Below are 20,927 nucleotides of genomic sequence, written 5' to 3'. Positions count from 1 at the left end.
GTCGATATTTTGGGCATTCTATATTATGTCCCTCGATATTTAGTCTCTGAACCACATCTGAGTGCACTGAGCATACCTACAGGTAGTTCCACCTTTTTTTTACCAAACGTTTATGAGGTGCTCAATCAGGATGAAGTCATCTAGGTCTTAGGAACATGGGGAGAGACCTCGGTGAAGTTTAGCTAGACCAAATACATGTAGAGAAATGAGAAAACAAAATCACACTGATATACAATTGATTCCTTTTATTCTGTTACAGTACATTTAAAAAAAAGATATAGTGCATTTTGGTCACAAGCTTAAATCAAGTAGAAGACATATTTTACAGGAACTACGTGTAGGCTGGATGGCTGTATTATTTTCCCCAAAAAAATGTGTGACCTTTTATGCCATACAAGTGCAACCTCCTCATCTGCTTCAGGCTGAGCAAGATGATGCAGCGCAGGAACAGGCCGCATGCGCCTCAATGATGTCGGAGAAATCTTCTCTCTTATCCAAGAAGGCCTGCCCTTCAGCCAGGGTGGCAGATGAATCTGCAAATATAGGAACAGGACATATGCTTGAGATGTCAATGAATAAAGAAGCAGCAATACATAGTTGGTAGGGACGGAAGCTAATGGAACGCAATTGCATCTAGCGGGTGATGTGTATTTTACTGTTTTTTGTTACTGGGTTAGGTATGTAATATAGCTCAGGCTTACCATCAATTATCAGCAGAAAGTTTAATATAATTTGGGGCATATTTACAAGTGGATATAGCCACCAGAAAATCACTTTTAGTGGTGTACTGGTGGCGATATCCCCTTCTCCTTATTTACAAAGCAGCGTTAAGCCAATTAACGTGGCTTAACGCCTCCTTGTAAATAAGGCCCCTTTTCACGCTTCACTTAGCGTGAAGGGGGCGTGCAATGAGTGTTGCAGTGGATGTTCCACCACAACACCCATTGCTTTTTGACATTGCCCCAAATTTGCAAGGATGGGGCAGCGCCAAAAACTAAGACCAGAGAATTTCTGTTCTTAGACTGGCCATAAGAGGAGAAATTATTAATTGTTCCTTGTATTTTGCTCTTTCTATGAGTGCCGCATTCTGCACCACACATAGAAACAGCAAATCGCCTTTAAATATTGTTTATGTGCAGGAAGGTGTCCCTTCCTGCACATAAACAAGTGCCCCTTCAGTGCAGGTACCCTTGCAACATGTGGCAAGGGAGCCTGCACTGGCGCAAGGCAGCTTTTTTAGAACGAGCACTAGGGGAAACTCAGGGGTGCAACATATTTTTGTTAATACGGCGTATTCCTGCATTTAAAAAATGTGGTAGAGTGGCATTACCAATTTTGGAATAACACCACGCAATGACATTTTATTGTAAATATCCCCTTTGTTTTGTAAAAGGTACCTCTAACACAGATTGCTTGGCAAAGAACATTATGGTTTGTAAGTTCGTTTTGAGACTAGACAGGAGAAACTTGTGATGTGAAAGAGGATGGAGGTGGGAACATCGCATTGCAAGAGTGACAGACAGGGCAATGTATAAATTAATACAATAACCATGCAGCCCGGTGCCAAGGGCTATACACGTTGTTCAAGGCCCTGAACCCAAGTAATAGGTCTGAGCCGCAGACGAGGGCCTTTAACAACCGGTATAGCCCTCGGCAGTGGGCTATAAGGCTATCAGACCAATACACCAGTTGAGGGAAAGATTTTCTAAATTAAAAAGAGAGAAACAGAGACTCAGGCATTGGAATGTTGGAATAGAAGGCCTATAACCAGGTATTAATAGCCCTGAACAGCTTCATTGTCTGCAATGGAGCGCTCAGCACAAATCATTATTCCAGGACTCTGTTACACACTGCAGAAATTCAAAAGTACGTCAGGGGTAACTCACAGCAATTCACAGAAAAATGTTTGTGAATCTGCCTCTATATGTTCAATACATACTTGCTCCCAGGCAGTGAAATCCGACGGAGATACGAGAGCTCTGAGTTACAGAACATCCTTTTACGCATTGTAGAACTGGCTCCACGGAATAACAATTCGCATCTTCTCCATCAACTCCAAGGGGTTTGTCCAGTTTTACAATGGCGCGGCGCAGCTTACACGCTGTAATGAGAACCGCGTTTCTACGTTTAATCATATGTCATACGTACATAATCGCAGGTGCTTTATTGACTACAGTGTGAAAGTTAAATCCACTGTTGTCACCACAGTCGAGCATAACCGAGAATCTAAACATGCTTCTTGTCTCACAGAAAGGATGCCACAAGTATTTGACAGAGGAAAATAACACTGCTAATAGTCACATAACCTAGTTAGTGTGATTGTATCTCGAGCCCTTGTATTCTGGCTGCAGATAATTCCATTTTTTATGTAAATACTATATGACAAAGCAGCATGGCATACACCACAAACAGACATGCAGAGAGTACTGTGCTATTTATTGTCTTAGATGAGGGTGAGAAGGAGAACATGAGTCATGGCCCCTTCACATACTCAACAATGTTAATGAATAATTCGCTACACTTGGCAACCCTTAAGTTTATTGTGGAAAGTGCCAGTGACATCCTCGAAAAATGCTGCAGCAGCGCCTTCTAAAAGGATTTTTCAAATTGCATTTTTCATATTGTACTAGCTTATGAGCACATGTCCTCGTATTTCAGGCACGGTTGAACATTTTATATAATTCTATCACACCGTACAAATTTTACGCAACCATTCATGCAGGAGTGTCATCCGGCTATGAGCCAAGATGGCTGTCTTTTGAAATGTCTCTGAACAGGCTTCTCCGAGTGGCTCGTTAACTACTGGTATCTCTCCAGCTACTTGTCATTAGCTCTCCTGTATGCATCCAACCCATCTAAACAGGAACTTTTTGCTTAAATTAGCATATGTATGACGAAATTGCGTATTCCAAGATGAATATGTGTGCATTCTCAGAACTCATAAGCTGATGTTTGGAGGTAAATGGCTGAATCTCTAAAATATATATTGAGGTGATTTTGGAGTGATAAATCATGTGCAGAGACATATAACTAATATGAATACTTTTGTGCAAAGGGTACTGAAGCTGTAGCTGGCAGCTATTACCTACTTAAACACACTGAAAACTGACAAAGGCTTTTTTTATATTACTGCTCGCAGCCCTCCTGATGCACTGAGGTGATCACCGATGGTCATCTTGGACATGATGGTTACTAATGAAATTTTGTCTGATGTGTTCACTATTACAACACTAATAATATTAACTGCTCACATTGATTTTTGATTAACATAAGTAGCTCATATTAGACAAAAGTTTGGGGACTTCTGTCCCAGAAGCAGCAATTTCAATCACCACAAAAGACACTACTAAAGAGGAGTGCCAATATGGGGAAGAATACTGCCCCTGATCTCTGCAGATGATCTGCAACCACCGCCATCACCTCAGTGAACACCCGAGTGGCACTGGTAAGGCCAAAAGGTAGCACAGAAAATTCAAAGCACTTGCGACCTACTATGAACCGCAGGGAACACTTTTAGGTAGGCAAGACGGGAATGTAAAAGTATTGTTGCAGGGATTCTACTCACAAAAAGAACTATGCCTAGGATCACAGGATGTCAGCATGTAGGGACTCAGTCACTTTACCACATCAGTACCTATGGCCCCAAATCCAGACTAACTCTTTACCTGCCTTCCTAACTATCCAGAGAGACAGGTAACTCAGCACCCCAGAAAACAACACTCTGAACTCTCTGAGGAGTTGCGGTAACAGGTCATCACCTTTTGTTCTCACACACAATAAGAGTCCACAAAAAAAATAAAGAGACACATAGAAAGCTTACAATATTTATTGAAGCTAACATGCTCTATCATGCAAAAACTGTGCTGTAATTAGGAGACATATGCAAGTCAATAATGTGACACAATTAGTAAACTGTACGCAATGAAAAGCCCTGTTATAGTGAATGACAAATTAGCTTGAACCTACTCTTACTATGTAAATTCAATATTATACTAAAGATCTCTGGCTTTATTGCCAAGCTCCATACCTGAGATGATTCATAATCAGTTAGTCTGCATCTCAGGCTCATAGCTCGTTTGTCTCATGACTGTTTCTCTGCAAGCTTCATTGCGCTCCTTTTTTAGAACTGCAAGTCTTGGCTTGTATGATAAGACTTGCTCTGTTCGAAAAACAGTAGCTGGAGTTCCCAAGTGTGTCTAGGTGTTAGTAAAAACATGTTGCTTGGCCTTGCACGAGGTACAGACTGAATCCCAGCAGAAGAACAGAATAATAAAACACATGCAATGTATTTTGAAAATAACAATGTGGCACAAAAACAGGCGTCTTACTGTATAACGTATGCAAAGCGAGAGCAGCCTATTATGTGTGTAGTTAGGCTAACATAAGGAAAAACTACAGCGGGCCCTATTGGGGACTAACAACAGTATGCGTTCTGCAAGTCCAATGCTATCATCCAATCTCCCGGGTCCAGGGCAGACAGAACTTGAGCAAGCATAAGCATTTTGAAATTCTCCTTCTTGAGGAAGAAATTGAGAGGGTGCAACTCTAGGATCGGATGAAATTCTCAGTCGTTTTTGGGCACCAGGAAGTAGCGGGTATGGCAACGACAACCCACTTCTGGCATCAGCACCCTCTCTATAGCTCCCTTGGCCAAGAGAGCTGTCACTTCCTGGCAGGGAAGGAATAGATGGTCCTCTGTCAGCCTGTCATAAGTGGGTGACATGGAGGTAAGGGTAGTCATGGAGGGAAGGGTAGTCATGAAGGGAGGGGTAGTCATGATAGGGAGGGAGTAGCCCCTTCAGACAATCTGCAAAATCCACCGATCTGATTGTAAAGACTGCCAGTGGGGCTGGTGATGGCGGATCCTGCTCCCACTGGGTGCCCATGAAGGTAAGAGGGCAGATTACAAGGCTACTGTCGATGAAACCGATCTGCCCAGCGAGTCGGTGGTGTCAAGTCCACACCTTATCGTGTACCCTAGCTGCATCCCTCCCATTTGCAACAGCCTGGGAGGGTACAACCCTGGCCTCCTCCAGACCTGCTGGCAGCACTTGCGCAACTGTATCCCACAGAGCGTGGGAATAGTGACCCAAAAGGAATGTGATGTTCCAAGCTGGTAGAAGAAGACATCTTCCTTCTTCCCTAAGGTGTCCAGCCTTTTGGATTCCTAATTTGGTGGTGTGGTTGGAATTGTGGCTGGATTTACATGGGAAGTGGAGATTTGGACCACTAAGATCTCCAGTGTAGGGTGCTGTGTGAGGAAGTTGGGGTCCACAGGGTTGGGGCAGTGGCGGCGGCAATCATCATAATTCACTGGAGCCCCTGTGCGGGGCTTGGATCAGGTCTGAAGCAGGATGTCAATAAGGGCCTCATTAAATGGGATTAGTGGTTCTGAGGGGGTCACTCCTGGCAGAAGCACCTCCATCATGAGGTTTGTCTTGACTGCCACATAGGGTAGGATAAAGTGCAGGACCTCAGCCAAGTGCCTCACCACCATTGCAAATGATGCTCACTCATCTCTTGCCATGGTAGGGGAAGAAGGTATGCCAGTATCTGAAAAAGGTGACAAGACCTCTAGCTTCTGCCAAATCCTCGCACCAGTCCATCTTGTTGTCAAAAGGCTGGTATTCTTCAGGGTCCACTGACCCCTACCAATCCTCTCCGAGTTCTAGCCCATAAGAATAGGACTTAGGCTCCAGTTTGGAAGGCATGGCTCCAGTCGGTGGACAACGCCCCTCCGGCTCCGTGTCAAAGTTAGGGATCAGAATGGCGCCAAGACCGTCAGTACTGAGATAGGCACCGGGGAAGGTCGGGGTGGCACAACTGACCCTGGTCCAGATCCAATTGTAGATACAAGGGGCCTGACTGGTGCTGGAGCTGCCTTAATGGATCCAACAGGGGCCCCTCCCTAACCAGGATAGCCCGATAGCATGCCAACAGAAGTGGGCCACTCACTTATGATGTGCATGGCCTCATAAAATTCTTGGACTTGAGGGGGAGTCACTCCGGCTCCAAGAAACTCTGGGAGGTGCGAAGCCAACCCGGGGCACTGGCTCAATCATGGAGCGTGGCCTCGAATGCCAAAACTCCTTCATCTCAACGGCCAGCCAATGAGTTGAAGTCAAAGACCTCTTTGCCGTCTTGCTCTTTTTCTTGTGGTTTGACTTACCGGAGTGACCCCACTACTTTGAGTGCAACAAGGATCTTGTATTCCGCAACCGCTCCCAAGACCGGGATTGCGATAGTCGCAGCATCACACGTCGAGCCACCAGGAGCATGAGGGATCACTCTCTCAAGGCCTTCAGGTTCATGGTGCAGCAATTGGAGCAGGCCTTTGGATCACAGTCACGCTCGAGGCACCAAAGGCATACAAGTTGTGGGTCCATCACAGATATTGAGCAGTGACAGGTGCCACAGGGCTAGAAGCTAGCCTTTTGAGATGCCATCCCTGCCAAACCAAAAGAAGATTGCAAAAACATTTCAATAAAAGTTGAGAAACGTTTAGTCAAAAAATGATAGACAAGTAGCTGTCTCTGAATCTGCGCTGGCTGGCGAAGAAAGAAAAGAACTGACACCAGCACGCTGGGGTGGTGCTTATATAGGTACAGCGTACGTCACATCTGGTGCAGATGATTTTACGTGGTTCTACACAATACCACCTACCAGGGGTACTGCTTGAGAAAAATTTCAGGATCCAGTCTGACCCCTGGAGATAATTCATAAGGTAAGGAATCTGAGGCTAGAAGTCTATATCAGATGTATGCATGTATAACTAAATAGAAATGTATTTTTTATGATCAAGAGGGTTGAAGCTAAGCTCACTCGACATAAGCTTTATGGTTTAGATAAACTTGACAATGCACAAACATCTGTTTCACTATACATATATACGTATGCAGTGCTCACTGTGTGTTTCAGAGCAAGTAATGGCAGTTGCTAATGCTTTTAATGTTATCTCTCGTTTTGACGCACAGATACATAATTTAGGGATAATCTCAGTATGGTTTGTATATGTGTCATGCTTAAATGAGTGAAATACACAGTGCTAGTTGTTTACACAAGCAATGGATGATCTTTAAAAAATAATGGCCCATAAGGTTTGGTGTAGGGATCAAAAGGTTTGGCCCTGACAAAAGCCATCTGACCACTTAGGCAGTTTTTTGACTGAAACATGTAAACCTCCAAATGCAGGAGTTAATTAATTGCTCCTACAGCATTGCCTCCTGTCAGGGGGTCTTCCCATAAAAACCTTTGGACAGATAGTAGCACACCTCTAGACAATTTTACATACAGATCCCTCATCAGAAAAAAGAGCTCCTTTGATTACCATAGTTGAGCTCTTCCAGATATAGATGGTATCTGGGAGAGGACTTGATGATGAAGCATGCATCTAGGAACCCCAGAGGGTGAGAGTCTTTTAAAAACATGAAGGCATTCCCCCACTAGGGAAGGTGCAGAACAGTCAACATTAGTCCCACTAGGGTACATCTAATTTGATTATTGTGAAACAAATTGGATGTGAAATGAACGCAATAAATTTTAGCTCCCTCTGTTTGTCATAAATGTTCTTGATATATAGTCCTCAAGATTAATCCTTTTAATGGAATTCTAACAAGAAGTAGTCAATGATAAGGATTCTAAACAAAATATATATATTCTCTCTATTAATATTGTCTGTAGGTCATTTTTTTATATAACTTCAATATCTAGTCTTCTGAATATTGAAAGGAGGGTTTGTTCCACTAGAAAACATGAGCTGTTCATCACCCTGGAATGTTCACAGATTATTTGACAAAGCCATCACTGCCATACATATGATGGTCTATAGAGTGGTCATGAATATATGACACACTTGGTGGAAGAGGCACAAGTGAGATCTACTTTCCCTAGGTCAAGCAATACTCCACAGAATGATATCCCCTTGTTAGATTGTACTATAATTTAAAATCTTTCAAAAATGGGGGGAAGTAAATTGAGTTACTTGTGTTAATTAGGGTCAGTTTTAGCCATTGTCAAATGTAAAGCAGAGCAATCAGCATCTATTGTCCACATGGGGCTTAGTTGACCATTGTTAGTAGAAAGGTTTTCCGTAAATCTGTAGAGGAACCAAAACGTTGTATGCTTCTTGATCCAATGGAATAGAATGCTTGTCATGGGGTTAATGCAATCAAGAAAAGTGGGCCCATAACACACTTGGGCCCAGTAGCATTGCACCTGGTGCACTGTTGATAGCTACACCCTTATCTTCATTAAGCAGTGGATTTGTTAATGACTTGCAGGCATGCAAAGCTTTAGAAAATGTTTTTGTCACATGATCTAGAATTCTGATTAGCCATCTAGCCTTCTGGGCACCTTTTACTAAGAACATAGGTGGATTGAAGAAAAACAGAGCTGATCTTGCATCCCCTCCTGCATTTTCATTATACAACTATTCAAGAATATTGGTATGAGCTTCCTGAGAAAGCTTTGAAGGGTACTGTTTTACTCGGTGCCAAACTAGATAGGTACAAACCAAGTATCCTAGATAATTGTACGTTAAAATGCAATATCAAAAATCATAAATAATTGAAGGTCAAGAGACACTACTTTGTATGTACAATTTTGCAGCAGAGCAAACTGCGAAAAATGTACTGGTCACAGATAAATAACCCTGAATATTTCAGAAAAATTAAGAGAAGATGTGCCCTCAGAACTTAAGTTGCTGTCTGGGGATACACTACTTTGTGCACAAGTGTAAGTAAATTGTGAGTGTTACTAGGATTTGGTTTCTTTACTTCTTGCTTATGTCTTTTGTTGTCACCAAAGTGTCAAGGCTTTGTAACAGAACACTAGTCTACAAAGGAATGCCCAATTTTTCAGGTACTTTGCAACAATTGCATACGTAGTCGCATGGTTCCACAGGAAGTTTTCAGCTTTTTGTCCCTTTACATTTTTGCTGTCTATGATGTGTCACAACCGCCTACTGAACCCAGCAATTGCCACCATGATAGCTCAGCCATGGTTACAGATGGACAGGCATCCTGTTCGAATGAAATCTTAGGCTGGCCCATCTGTGTGAATGTCAACTGAACAGGGTCAATGCCAACGGTACACAGTCTATATAACCTAAAGTGAGCAGCTTGGCAAGTGATCTTCGTATACCCATAGCTGGATAGCAGGCTGATCAAGTCGAACAATCCAGTTAAGTTGCAAAAGGACCTACTCTACATTTTAGCATCTGGGGTTGCGGATACATTTTCAAAAACCAATCATGTCACCAGTTCAAACACTAATACACCTATAAACAACTTTAAACACAGTACAAGAAAAAAAAATTCCTTCTGAGGACACAGCTTTATCTATTTCAATAAAAGGTCAACGTCTCCTAAAAACAATGAATCCAACATGATGGTAAGTTTCACCATTTCTGGGATGAAACTCCTGTCTTGGGGAAGGCAGACCTGTTTTTGCATCTCCCACAAGGGTGTTGATGTGGTAATGATAATTCTGGAGACTGCTATTTTAATTTGTGTAGGCTCGAGGAGCTGTGGGACGTCAGGTAAAAAGTATTTTAACAGGGATCATTTTGCCAAACTAAGTAGAATGCTTTGTGCCACAGTATTAGTACTTCCCGATCTAGAGTACCTTGGCTTTTATATAGACCAGAGAAATGAGCCCTATGTGTAAGGTACCTTTTGATCATGTAAAGTGAGGTCAAGTACTTAAGGAAATCTGTTACCACCAGAGCAGGATCCTTCTTCAGAAATCCAAGAGTGAGCAAAACTCTGCTCATCTTTAGCCACAAATCCATCAGGCATTTGAAATTCTTGTTCCTTCCCATCATCGTGGCGACCACAAATTCCACATGTCTTTCCTTTCATCCACAAAGCTGTAACAACCTTTAATTAAAGACAAGGTGAATGATATTTGATCTGAATCTCAGTGTCATTTTTAATTAAGGAAAGATTAGCTACGATATAAAGGTAATATTGTACCGTGCATGTGATTCCATCATAGTAAACTTTCTCAATGCCAAAGTCTGGTGCTATTAGGGAAAGGCCAGCTCCTTCTTTGGTAATCATGACAAATGGCTCTGTAATTTAATGAAAAAGATTTCAATATTTTCAAACTCAAAGGGTTTAACACACCATATAACTCAATGTTCTTCAAGGGAACAACAACACTGAAGTGGTTCTAACCCTTCTGAATTATTGAGCAATTATAGAAGATCTTGGTCCTTTCCATTTGCTGAAATAGGTAAAGATTTAAATGGGGAAATTCTAAAGATTTTTTTTGTCACTGATCACATTCAAAGTCAACTTCCAACCCACAGAAGCCCTCTTCTATTCATGCAGCTCGTACCCTCCAAAATATAGGACTTGCTAGACTGTCATAGCAAAGAGATGAGTAACAATGTTCTTAAACGTATTAGCACCTCAGACAAATGTACTAATGATTGGCGGCAGCGAAAACCGCCTGAAAACCTCAGTTTTACTATTGATCAGGGTTTTCCTCCATTTCACATAACAAGTGAAAAGTGCTCAGGACTTACATTGGACTTTTATTTTACATGTGCAAACTTGCATAGCTGTCACAAGCAAAAAGAGAGAACATTTGTGAAATGTTAAATATATTTCTTTAATTTATCCACTTTTTCTTACCTAATAAGAGGCTCACATAGGGATTAAATTTCACCAAGCAGAAGCAATTTTAACAAAAAAGCAACCAAAAAAATTGGAAAACAAGTCTATGAATACAAAAGTGCTGGGCACTAAACTGTGGAAACCACTATGTGGTAACTTAATAATAAGAAGCATTTGCAATGCAATTGGTCTCGCCTTAAGGACCTTATAAGTATTTAGCCATGGAGAAGAAAGTATACCAATTTGGTGATTAAATAGTTACAGTTTGTGCACAGATGGAATTAATTTTAAAGCTTATTCAAAAATCCCACACCTTGCCTGCCCAAAGTAATGTTATGAAATTAAAGGATCGTTCAGAAACCCACAGCACTGCAACTAAGTACATGGTTAGGTTTAAAACTGAACATGTATGGGATAAATATGTATTTCTTATCCTTAGCAAAACAAGGGGCAGAGAATAGGTTCCGTGTGTAGGAAGTAGGGACTAAAAAGCCAATTACTGAATCCGAAGCCAGTATTTCCGAAGGACAAAGACACAAGCCAATGAAAAATATGGGCCTTTCTTCCATACTCTACTACAGCAAGTCTCGCAGAGCAACGCATGCACGCTGACTCAGGCTCGAAGATTTCATATTCTAATAGCGAAAAATACTCCTTCCAAATTAATGGGTAAATTGTTCAACTGCTCAGATGTAAGAGGTTACTTACCAGAATAAGACTGGTAAGGAAGACCGTCCGTCTTTGTCTCAATACCGTTAATCATCAGACTTAAAGACCCCGCTTTAGTATGAATGTCAACATCACTGAGGAAAAATAAGAAGGAAATTAACATTATCCTTGTTTGTTTTACCCAAAAACATGCCACAACAATAAGAAACGTCCATCCCCAGGAGTTAGGTGTACAGTCATTATAATTTAGGAAAGGCATGGTCACTGTGTCATTTACTAATTGACAGAATGACTGTGGGCCACACTACAAGTGGTTCGGTGTAAGGTCCAGGCACGACTGGCACAGGTAACGGTGGGACAGGGCGGTTGGGGGGTATTGGACAGACGACGGGATAGGGAAAGTAAAATAAATAAAACCACTAACCTAGCGCTTGCCGCATCGCTCGGCGATGAGCACAAGGTAAGTGTTTTTATTCATTTTTTTATTTTACTTTCCCGATCCCTTCATCTGTGCACTCCCCCTCCATCCGCCACACAGCCGCCCCGCCACACAGCCGCCCCGCCACACAGCCGCCCCACCACACCGCTTTCAAGTGTCCCGGCAGCACCTGGATAGGTCTGATATTTGTCTGGCACAAACAAAATTCTAGTCTGCTGAGTCTGAATTTGTTGGGTCCAAATAAATAACCCATTTACGGGTTAATCCCCGATAATAGGGACTAACAAGCAGATTCTGGTGTATAATGCACCAAAGTCTGCATGTCCCAGTAATATTAAGGCATTTTCCCCTGCAGGCTTGACCTGGGAAAACTGCTGAAGCGCGGTGTTAGTTGCCAAACTCCTAATTGAGATACATACAGTAACAGAAGTTAATGCAACCAAATTCAGAATAACAGCAACCCTAAACGGTACTTCACCAGCGTTTGTATCACCATCTGGAACTACCCAGTCCTTGAAATAAGGAACCAGCCACCCTTCTCATTTTCAGAAGACATCTTAAGCCACACATCATCCACCAGCTTCTAGACAAAACCCCTCCTGGAACTAAATAAACACGATCTCTAATCTCTTTGCCCTTGCTGTTACTCATTGAGTTTCTCTTCTAATGTTTACCTCTGGTTAGTTCTCTTGCTATGGAGTTGGCTATGCCTTTTTGAATTCTATTCCAAGTGCCTTAACACCATAGCTTTCCAATGGGCTATAAAAACGAATGTTGAATACAATTGGTAATGGTAATGTTATTGAACCCCAACAGGTTACAGCTTTCTCAGCCTTCCATTTCTCTACCCCTATTCTCAACGTACGACTGCAGAAATTCCATTTACCTTGTGTTTTTTCTCCAGTTGTAAATATATATGCACCCACTTACATCCACTGACCCTAGTTCTGTTAATCAGGATTTGTCACTTGCAGGTACAGATTACACTTTTTGTGGACTTAAATTTTACTTTGGTGCTCAAAATAGTCTGCGAATTCGGCTTGTTTTAAGGATGGCAAGGAGAGCCAAATATAGATGAATAATGAAAGTAAATCACATTTGTGTTCCATGAAAGATAAAACACGTGGTGTGTGATTAGAAGGTTTTCAATCGGTGCCCTTTGTAGTTCTTGTCAAGTTTGAAAACTTTTGGAGCAGCAGAAAAAGATGAATAGTAGTGATTTTGCAATACTCACTAGCCCCCGAGTTTGACATTGATGGCTTTATGTTCAGAAGACTTCTCCGCTGCCTTCATCATCACCAGGAACTTCAGCTCAGGGCTACAATCTTGGACCAAAACATGGTAGCACCCTCCAGGCATCGAGTAGGTAAACTTAACACCATTGAAGGTAGTGACTCTATTTTGCGATACGGAGCAGTGACCTGAAAGTACATGAATCTAGCCATGTTTAATAAGTAAAGAATTTGAGGTATTGTGAAAATATTTTGCACTCTTTCCATGTTATGTAGCTTTAGTTTATTTAAACTCTTTCTGTGTAATGTGGCTCGATTCAAACACCGATAGGACTACGTTCAATACACAAGCAATACATCTTGATTATGCTTGCACACAGACAAAATCATTTCTCAATTAAGTAAACTGTTGAAGTGCATAGTCCTACTAGCTGCGCCCGAAATGTAATCTTTGCCTGAAAAGTCAGGAAACCTCTGCCTTCAACAAGATGAGGGAGTTTGCCCAACTTCGCTTGAGGTAAAGTATCCATACCCTGCCCAATGCAGATCCATTAGGTGCACTTGTATGGACACATATCACAGGATTTACTGCATCTGGATGTCCTAACCTAGAAAGGCAGAACCACGGGCAGCAAGAATGGATAAGTGCATGCCTCCAGCCATGTACTGACCTAAGGGCAATCCAGGTGCTGAGTGGCACAGATAATCCAGTCACTTACCTTCGGTATTGCGTTTTTCTGATGGATAGCTCATCTAACCACAGATTCCTTACCTTTTGCATTTTCCCAGGTGCCAGACTGGATCTGGAACTTTTTCATGGCAATGGCTTCAATGCGCCACCAGGTGGTGCCATAGCACTCTGCGGTGACCTAGCTCTGCCTTCGGAAGTTGCAACGCAGGTGCATACCCAGGCACCGCCCCTGCATGATAACATTAGTTCACCTTTAAACTCTTCTACGCCCTCAGATACGGAACCTCCGTGACAAATTGGATGAATGTCCATGCTTAAAATTTAACTTGGAACCTTTTTAGAACCAGAAAGGTCCACTCCACAGAATGAAAACGAGGGTTGGAGGTGAGCAATCTGCAATTAAATAGAGTATCCACCAGAAAGGGAATCAGCTAGAGTATTAACCAGAAGAGGAATGGATATAGAGCAGGAAATCCCTGCAAACTTTTTTGTCAAGACTGTAATACCTGGTGAGGGTGTATACAGACTTCCATGTAGCATCCTGGCAGACATTCAACTTCAGAACACCTCTCACCAACACTGCCGTGGCAGCCTTGGCTCTGGTGGAAGGGGGCAAAGGCAGAGCATCTCTTTACGCACAGGATTGTCCTGCATAAAAAGGCAATTATCACTAAGGGAGCACAGTTCACAGCACTAATTTATGTGGAACAAAGGTTGCATACTGAGGTTGCACTGACAGCACTTGACATGGTATGCAGAAGTAATTTCAAAGTGAACTAGTCTTGATGGTCAGAGATCTCAGAGAACAACTATGCATTGGCTCATACAGCATGCACATTAACCATGAAAGGACCAAACTACGGTCCAGCAGAAGCATGATAAAGGGTACAGGAGTGAACATGCATATTAGAGCCTTCTAACAAAAGCATCTCAACTGGTGATTTGAACAAAGAAGGTTAAGCCGGCAAAGATAGAATTGGCAAAGAGGACCAACAAATAACCTTCAACTGTGCCCACTGCAAAGCTTTGCTAGTCCAGAGAAACCACAAATAGCAAAACATCTGACAGTTTGACACCACAGATTCTACTTGATGGTCTATAAACCAGGCCATCAACTTTACCCAACAACTGGAATAAATACATTTACTAGATGGGTGCCTATCAACAAGAATAACACCCACAACTTTCACTACTTCATCAGGCAAATACAATCTGATCAGTTGATGCCACTCCTGAAGAGGCAAATGATCAGGCCCAAAAGTTTGGGATACCCCACTCTCCTATGCCCAATTTGGGGCTTTCAGGATGATCTTAGCCAGGGCTCTTCCAATCTTTTACAGAAGTTGAGGCAGGAGAGGCAGAGGTGCGGATGCACACTTCAGACAGAATGCATATCCCTGGCAAACTCTTGCCGAAAAATGCACAATGTGGTTGTGCTCTTCATTAAGACCTAAACCAGCTTCTCATTATTGGACAGGATGATCTTCAGAGGCAATCAAACATTGTTGTGCTCCAGAAGGTTCATGAGCAACCTCTCCTCCACTGGAATCCACAGGGTTTCTGATCTCCACCTCTCAGAGTTGACCACCTCACACCAGAGATACAACATTCGTCTGGTACGTCACTACTCTGAGCCTTGGAATGGGTGGAGAGAACAGTCTGCTGAACATTAGAATGGTGCCCAAAAGCCACCACTGAAGTCCCCAGGCTCCTTCTTCATAATGCAGATGTTGCCCATTATGCTGTACCCATTGCAGGCAGAAGATCCAATGCAAGGCCTTCAAGTGCCAACAGGCATGTGGGACCTCTAGGATGCATGACGCTAAGAGACCAAGAATCCCCAGAACAATCTTCTGCTGAACCCTGTAGTGAGGCCAAAACATTGTCAACGTCTTTCGCAGCCCGTTGTCAAGGTATAGGAACAAATGTATCTTTAATCTGAAAAGATGGGCGGCAACCACTGCCATCACCCTAGTAAACATGCAAGGGCAGAGGTGAGGCTGAAGGGTAGAACGGTAAACTGGATACACTCTATTTCAACTATGAACAACAAGTAGCACCTATGACATTCCAAGATGGGCACATTAAAGTATCCTGTAAGTTCAAGTCCTGTGGATCCAGGACAAAAACAATCTTGGCCAAAGTCATTATCTTGACTTGTCCTTCTGTATGAAGGTGTTCGGAAGTTAAAGGTCTAGAATGCCCATTAGTTTGCCATCCTTTTTGGGCACCAAACAAACAATATAAGTGCACGCCCAACCCTCTCTGTCTTTGAAACCCTTTCTATTGTCCCTTTGGACAATACATGCCAAAACGTCCTGCACAAGAATGGAGGATTAATCTGCTGCACTCTGAGAAAAAGCAGATGGCCCATATGGGGGGTGTGTGTGAAGGAGAGGGCCTAACCACTGGTCTGAAGCTGTAGCACACCAGCAAGGCATGAACAAATGGATTCTGCCTCCTACTGGGGGTGAAGGTCCATTTGGAGGCGGAATCAAAGCGGCTTGGCCACAGATGTGGCAGGGGAGGAGTATGTTGACTGCTGTCCCTGGTGATGTCCAAGGCCTCTGCTACCATCCTCTTGATCCAGGAAAGATCTGAGTTGGCTGTAAAAGAACTTCAAGGGATGCCTTTGGCAATAGGTTAGGCCTCAGGAGTATGCAGTACATTTTTGCAATTGTTGTTAGAACTGATAGGCCGGAGAGTGCATACCTAAAGATCGAGATGTAGCACTGTGGTCTTTAAAACAATCCAGTGCAGCATCAGACTTCTTGCCAAAAGCATGGTACTGTCAAAAAGCATATGCATAAGGTTTATTTTGACTAGTCAGGCTGCAGGTTTTAACGACAGCAGCCAATCTAAAATAGTAGGCCTGAACCCATGTTTTTCTTCATCACACTAGTGGATGGCACAATAAGTGCTGCAGTATACAGATTATTTTTACCTTTCCATGCCATGGGTATATTTGTGCACCATATGGCCTTATATGATATTTAACAAATACTACTTAGTGTGTAGCCAAATTCTACATGTTTTAGGGGTCAGAGCCCAAACACGGACAGCAGTGCCTCAGGGTGTAAAGTCTAAAAATCAGGAACGAAATTCAGCAAAAAAATGAGATTAATCAAGTAAAAAGGCAGTTTTTCTCACACTGTTTCCTTAAAACCTAAAATTGTTGAAAAGCCACGTCTTGATTCTACATTTCACTGACTTACTAGTTGGATGCATCTATGTGTTCTGACCACCAAAAATCAAATGAGAGTCTGCCCAGGCCTTCTATTAAAGGTTAGTATCCAAGAGGTCAAAATAATTACCAATCCAAGTAATTTCTGTTCTGCATTATTGGCACCAAAGCCACAGAGATAATTGTCCCTCTTTTCTTTCAAGTTAGGCAGAGACATGTCTTTCTCTGTATTTTTTTTAGAATTAGCCCCATAATTACGTGGCAAAAGTAGGATTAGGTACATACCAACCACCACATAATCTCTAAATTACTGACCTTTAAATTTGTCCATGAGGAAGTTTGGAGCTTCAGAGAACACATTCCAAGTTGGAGCTTGAATACCTGATACCTGGATAGATCGACCCGCAGCGACTGCGACAGGGAGTTGGATGGATCTGTAATACAGGGTAACCTGAGAACGAAACAACAATGAATGAGAATGGGACACTCAAATGGGGATGGTGCTGCTGCTCTTAGGTACAGATATTTTCTTCACCTTATCATATCCCTTCAAGGGTTTTCTATACATGACACCAATGCACAGTGGTGTTTTACTGGATGCCAATAGAGTGTACACGTCAGGTACATTGGATCTTTTTCCAAAAAGAAAATCTGTAATCCAGTAGAATAACACATTGGACTAAAAAATAACTTGTGATCGCTCCATTAAATTTGAAGGTTTCAGGTTGGATCACTCTAGATTTACTAAGCTTCATATACTTCTGAGTTTGATACAAATGAATAGCATTGAATCAGGTCATCCCGGCTTTTAACTACAGACCAATGAGTTTGTTTGGCTTGTTAGGGAATGCAAATATCTTTCACATTAGCCTCTTCTTTTGATGAAAACGTCTCCTCATTTTCCATGGCCATGCCAGGATTGAAATCTGTATCTTTTCATAAATTACATAATATTTCAAACAGTGTGGGCTTTCCTGCCCTTTTGTTTGAACTGAAGAAAGGAGTCCACATCGTTTTTACAAATCTGCCAGCAAATCTGGCTTTGGTAACTCAAGCAGGAAGCATCCTCTTCAACTCCCCTTTCCAACCTTATTATGAGGCAAAATTGTGTGCTGTTTAAGAGATATGTTTACTGACAGACATCTTATATAACATTTTTACTTATTCCCTATTCCTAACAACCCAGCACTGCACTGTTGCTATTGCTAACAGGAAGTAGTTAGTCAGAAAGCCAGAAGGTCTGACCACTCTGAACAGTTTTAATGGAACTTTTCTTTCTAGTTCCTTCCAAGGCTGTGGTTTTGAATTGAGCTAAACCAATTGAGTCCCCGATCCCCTTCCTCCACTCCAAGACTAGTTTGGGAAAGGTCCAGGTTAAATTATAGATAGTGGGATCCTCCACAGAGTTTAGCCCCTGCGTTGCTTGTCAAGTCCTTGACCTAAAGGGAAGTTTATTTCCATAAATGTAGCCATTAGTCACTAAGGGGTTCTGATAATTGCCGGGTTCCAATATTTACTCATAAAGAATAGAAAAGTTGTTACTTTGTAAGATGGGTACCTTGAGAGATTCCCCCTCTGATGCACAGCTTGGCTTAAGATTGTGGAAGTCTGTCAGACAAGACCTCTGGTAGAGGGTCAACATTAAGAAAAATAAAATTTCCATTGGGCCAGCATTTACCAGAGCTGGTCAGTAGGACTAGTTCACCTTCAATCTGACCTCACCCAGGTGCATTCTGTGGTTAATGTTTGGAAGTAATAGACCACAAGCTTATCTGAGTAAGGGATCACCTGAAGATTAACTAATTCTTCTCACTAGAGTTGTGCAAATGTTTACTTCACATCACCCCTTAAGGTGAGGGAAGGCAGGACTGTAGAAGACCTTTAGAATAAACTTGGTTAGAAGAAGCTCTTGTCTCATTTAGAGAACAAAGGAAAAACTTCACTCATTATTGAAAATCTTAAGAACTGACATTATTTCTTCAGAGTTCCACAAATAAGAAATCCTGACTATGAGTACTTCTGTATTATCTCAGATGTCCCAGGTAGTCAAAAGAAGTTTTTTCGGAAAATATTTTTGGGGCCAGCCATGCCTTACCTGGCCTTCCCAAACAAAACACACCTGGTGGTGGCACTTAAGTTTACACCAGTATTCTCTTTGCTTAGATTTTCCTAAAGCTTTTAGGTCTAACACTTCTGAGCAGATTTTTCTGCAGCACTATTTTGCTGTCTGAAATGTTTCTTGTCTCACTTTGGTTGGTCCCTTCCTTGTTGTGATTTAGATGACAAATAAAAAACGATTTTGGTAGTTTAGCGAGTTAGGTTACCAGAAGTCTGTTTTTAGTTGTGTTTTTCATCTGCAGGATATTTCTTTTGTCTCTCTTAGTCATTGCAAGTGCTTCCAGGGAACAAAGACTGCATTGCGTGTCCTTGTTTTAAAAAATGTTTTCCCGCACTCTGCCTGATTTGTTATATGCTTATGCATAGCAAGAATATATGCCTGTCTCACTTTACTTATACTCAGGACAGGAGAAAACCCTCACTGTAAGGTGCTATCCATTAAACAAGATTAACTCATTGAGCAACATGGGGACATAGTGTAGCTACCGATATAATGGTCTTACTTTATGTTTGAAAACAACATGAATATGTACACTTTCCAGAGGAGAGTCTACACTACCTTCTGAATACTATTCAGTACAACTGAGGACTACTGGTATTGAGTGTTGCTCAGTTTGTTCCTGCTGTATAGAGTTCAAAATGAGCAAAACATGTGCTCTCTAACAGAAAAAAACACTTTGGGTCCAATTCACAACCCTTTTACCAGCCAGGAATCTAAAAATGGATTCCTGGTGGGTATAAATTGTTTTATGCGTATGGGCATCCCTGCCACGAGTGCTACAAATTCTGTACACGTCGTTCACATGGTTTGCCTTGGAAGTTTGGGAACAAGCCCAAACATAGACCTTTGTGGGCATTTGATAACGGATCCAACCCCTTTCCATGCTGAAAATGTTCAGACATTTACCCAAGCCAATGGTTGTAGTAACTTCCTTACTAGTATAAAAAGTGGAATGGATTAACCCTCCATCCTCCCAATTAAGTGGCAGTGGAGGGAAAGAGCTTTCTCCACAGAGAATATGTTTTTCCCATGGAGAAAACCATTGTATATGTGCATGGGAGGCCCATCCCCCCCATTCAGATTTCTCTACTAAGAACTAGCATCTGGTGTTGCTTTCAAGACATAAGCTTATAAATATTGGTGAATACAAAAAAGTAGTAAATCAGCACCTGTATGTAGATATAAAACAATAGGTGCAGATTTATGACTGTTTTCGTGCATAGGGTCTGTTGATAACAAACAGTGTAACTGAAGAAAGCAGCACAGCAATAGCGAGTGCACCTACCTTGGGTGTTTGGATAAGCGCATCCATATGTCTTGGAGAGCTAAGGGACAGAATTACGTTTGCTTGCCGAGAAGGATTTTCCTGCACTTTTTCAGAAAATCCAGCCATGAGAGCTGCTCCTAGAATGTACTGAAAGGCACTGAAAAAAATGCATGATTTAAATGACATATCTCCAGAAATGGATTACACGTTTTAGATAAATAACTTCAGGCTAAAAAAAAGGACATTTCTTCAAATTGACTTATTTACAGAAATACCTGCGATTGGCTACAAACATCCACTGAGCATGTCAAAGACCCACATCAGGAGTCAACTTGGAAAGGAATTTGACAAAACACTAACAGGAAAACAGGAACATCACACTCTGATGGATAGTACTCCCGCCTTAGTGCCTGACCGAGTAGTGATCAATCTTCCACCCGCTGCTTGCCCTTATGTGGCAGTAGTTATCAGTGTCTCACCCCTATCAAGGGGACAGAGTGAATCCGTGGAGGAACTGTTTAATAAATCCCTGAACTGGTTGGTGAGATATAAAGTTTTGCTCACGGTAAGGATATTCTAATGGTAAGAAGATGCGCATGGATTGGCCACAAACCACAGAAACATCTGGAGACTGTGTTGTTGTAAATTTTAGGTTCCCATTCTTTGCACAAAATGTATTGTTTGGAGCAAGCCTGCAGTCAGCT

General features: G+C 42.0%; 1 protein-coding gene across 3 annotated transcripts in view; it reads right to left on the bottom strand.

The window, feature by feature from the left end:
* Positions 1–230: 230 nt before the first annotated feature.
* Positions 231–20,927, bottom strand: part of LOC146834618 (vitellogenin-A2-like) — a 512,107-nt gene continuing 491,410 nt past the window's right edge. For all 3 annotated transcript variants that reach the window (XM_085602090.1, XM_085602091.1, XM_085602093.1), the window contains 8 exons: positions 20,242–20,380; positions 17,153–17,288; positions 12,965–13,151; positions 11,331–11,425; positions 9,975–10,072; positions 9,719–9,878; positions 1,940–2,101; positions 231–533 (listed from right to left, as the gene is read on the bottom strand). In XM_085602090.1, coding sequence (XP_085458216.1) covers positions 418–533; positions 1,940–2,101; positions 9,719–9,878; positions 9,975–10,072; positions 11,331–11,425; positions 12,965–13,151; positions 17,153–17,288; positions 20,242–20,380 — 1,093 coding nt within the window. In that variant the 3' untranslated portion in view covers positions 231–417. The remainder of the gene's footprint in view (positions 534–1,939; positions 2,102–9,718; positions 9,879–9,974; positions 10,073–11,330; positions 11,426–12,964; positions 13,152–17,152; positions 17,289–20,241; positions 20,381–20,927) is intronic.

This window comes from Triturus cristatus, chromosome 4_2 (assembly GCF_964204655.1).
Source record: "Triturus cristatus chromosome 4_2, aTriCri1.1, whole genome shotgun sequence".
Classification (NCBI taxonomy): domain Eukaryota; kingdom Metazoa; phylum Chordata; class Amphibia; order Caudata; family Salamandridae; genus Triturus; species Triturus cristatus.
This window is presented reverse-complemented; position numbering and strand designations above follow the sequence as displayed.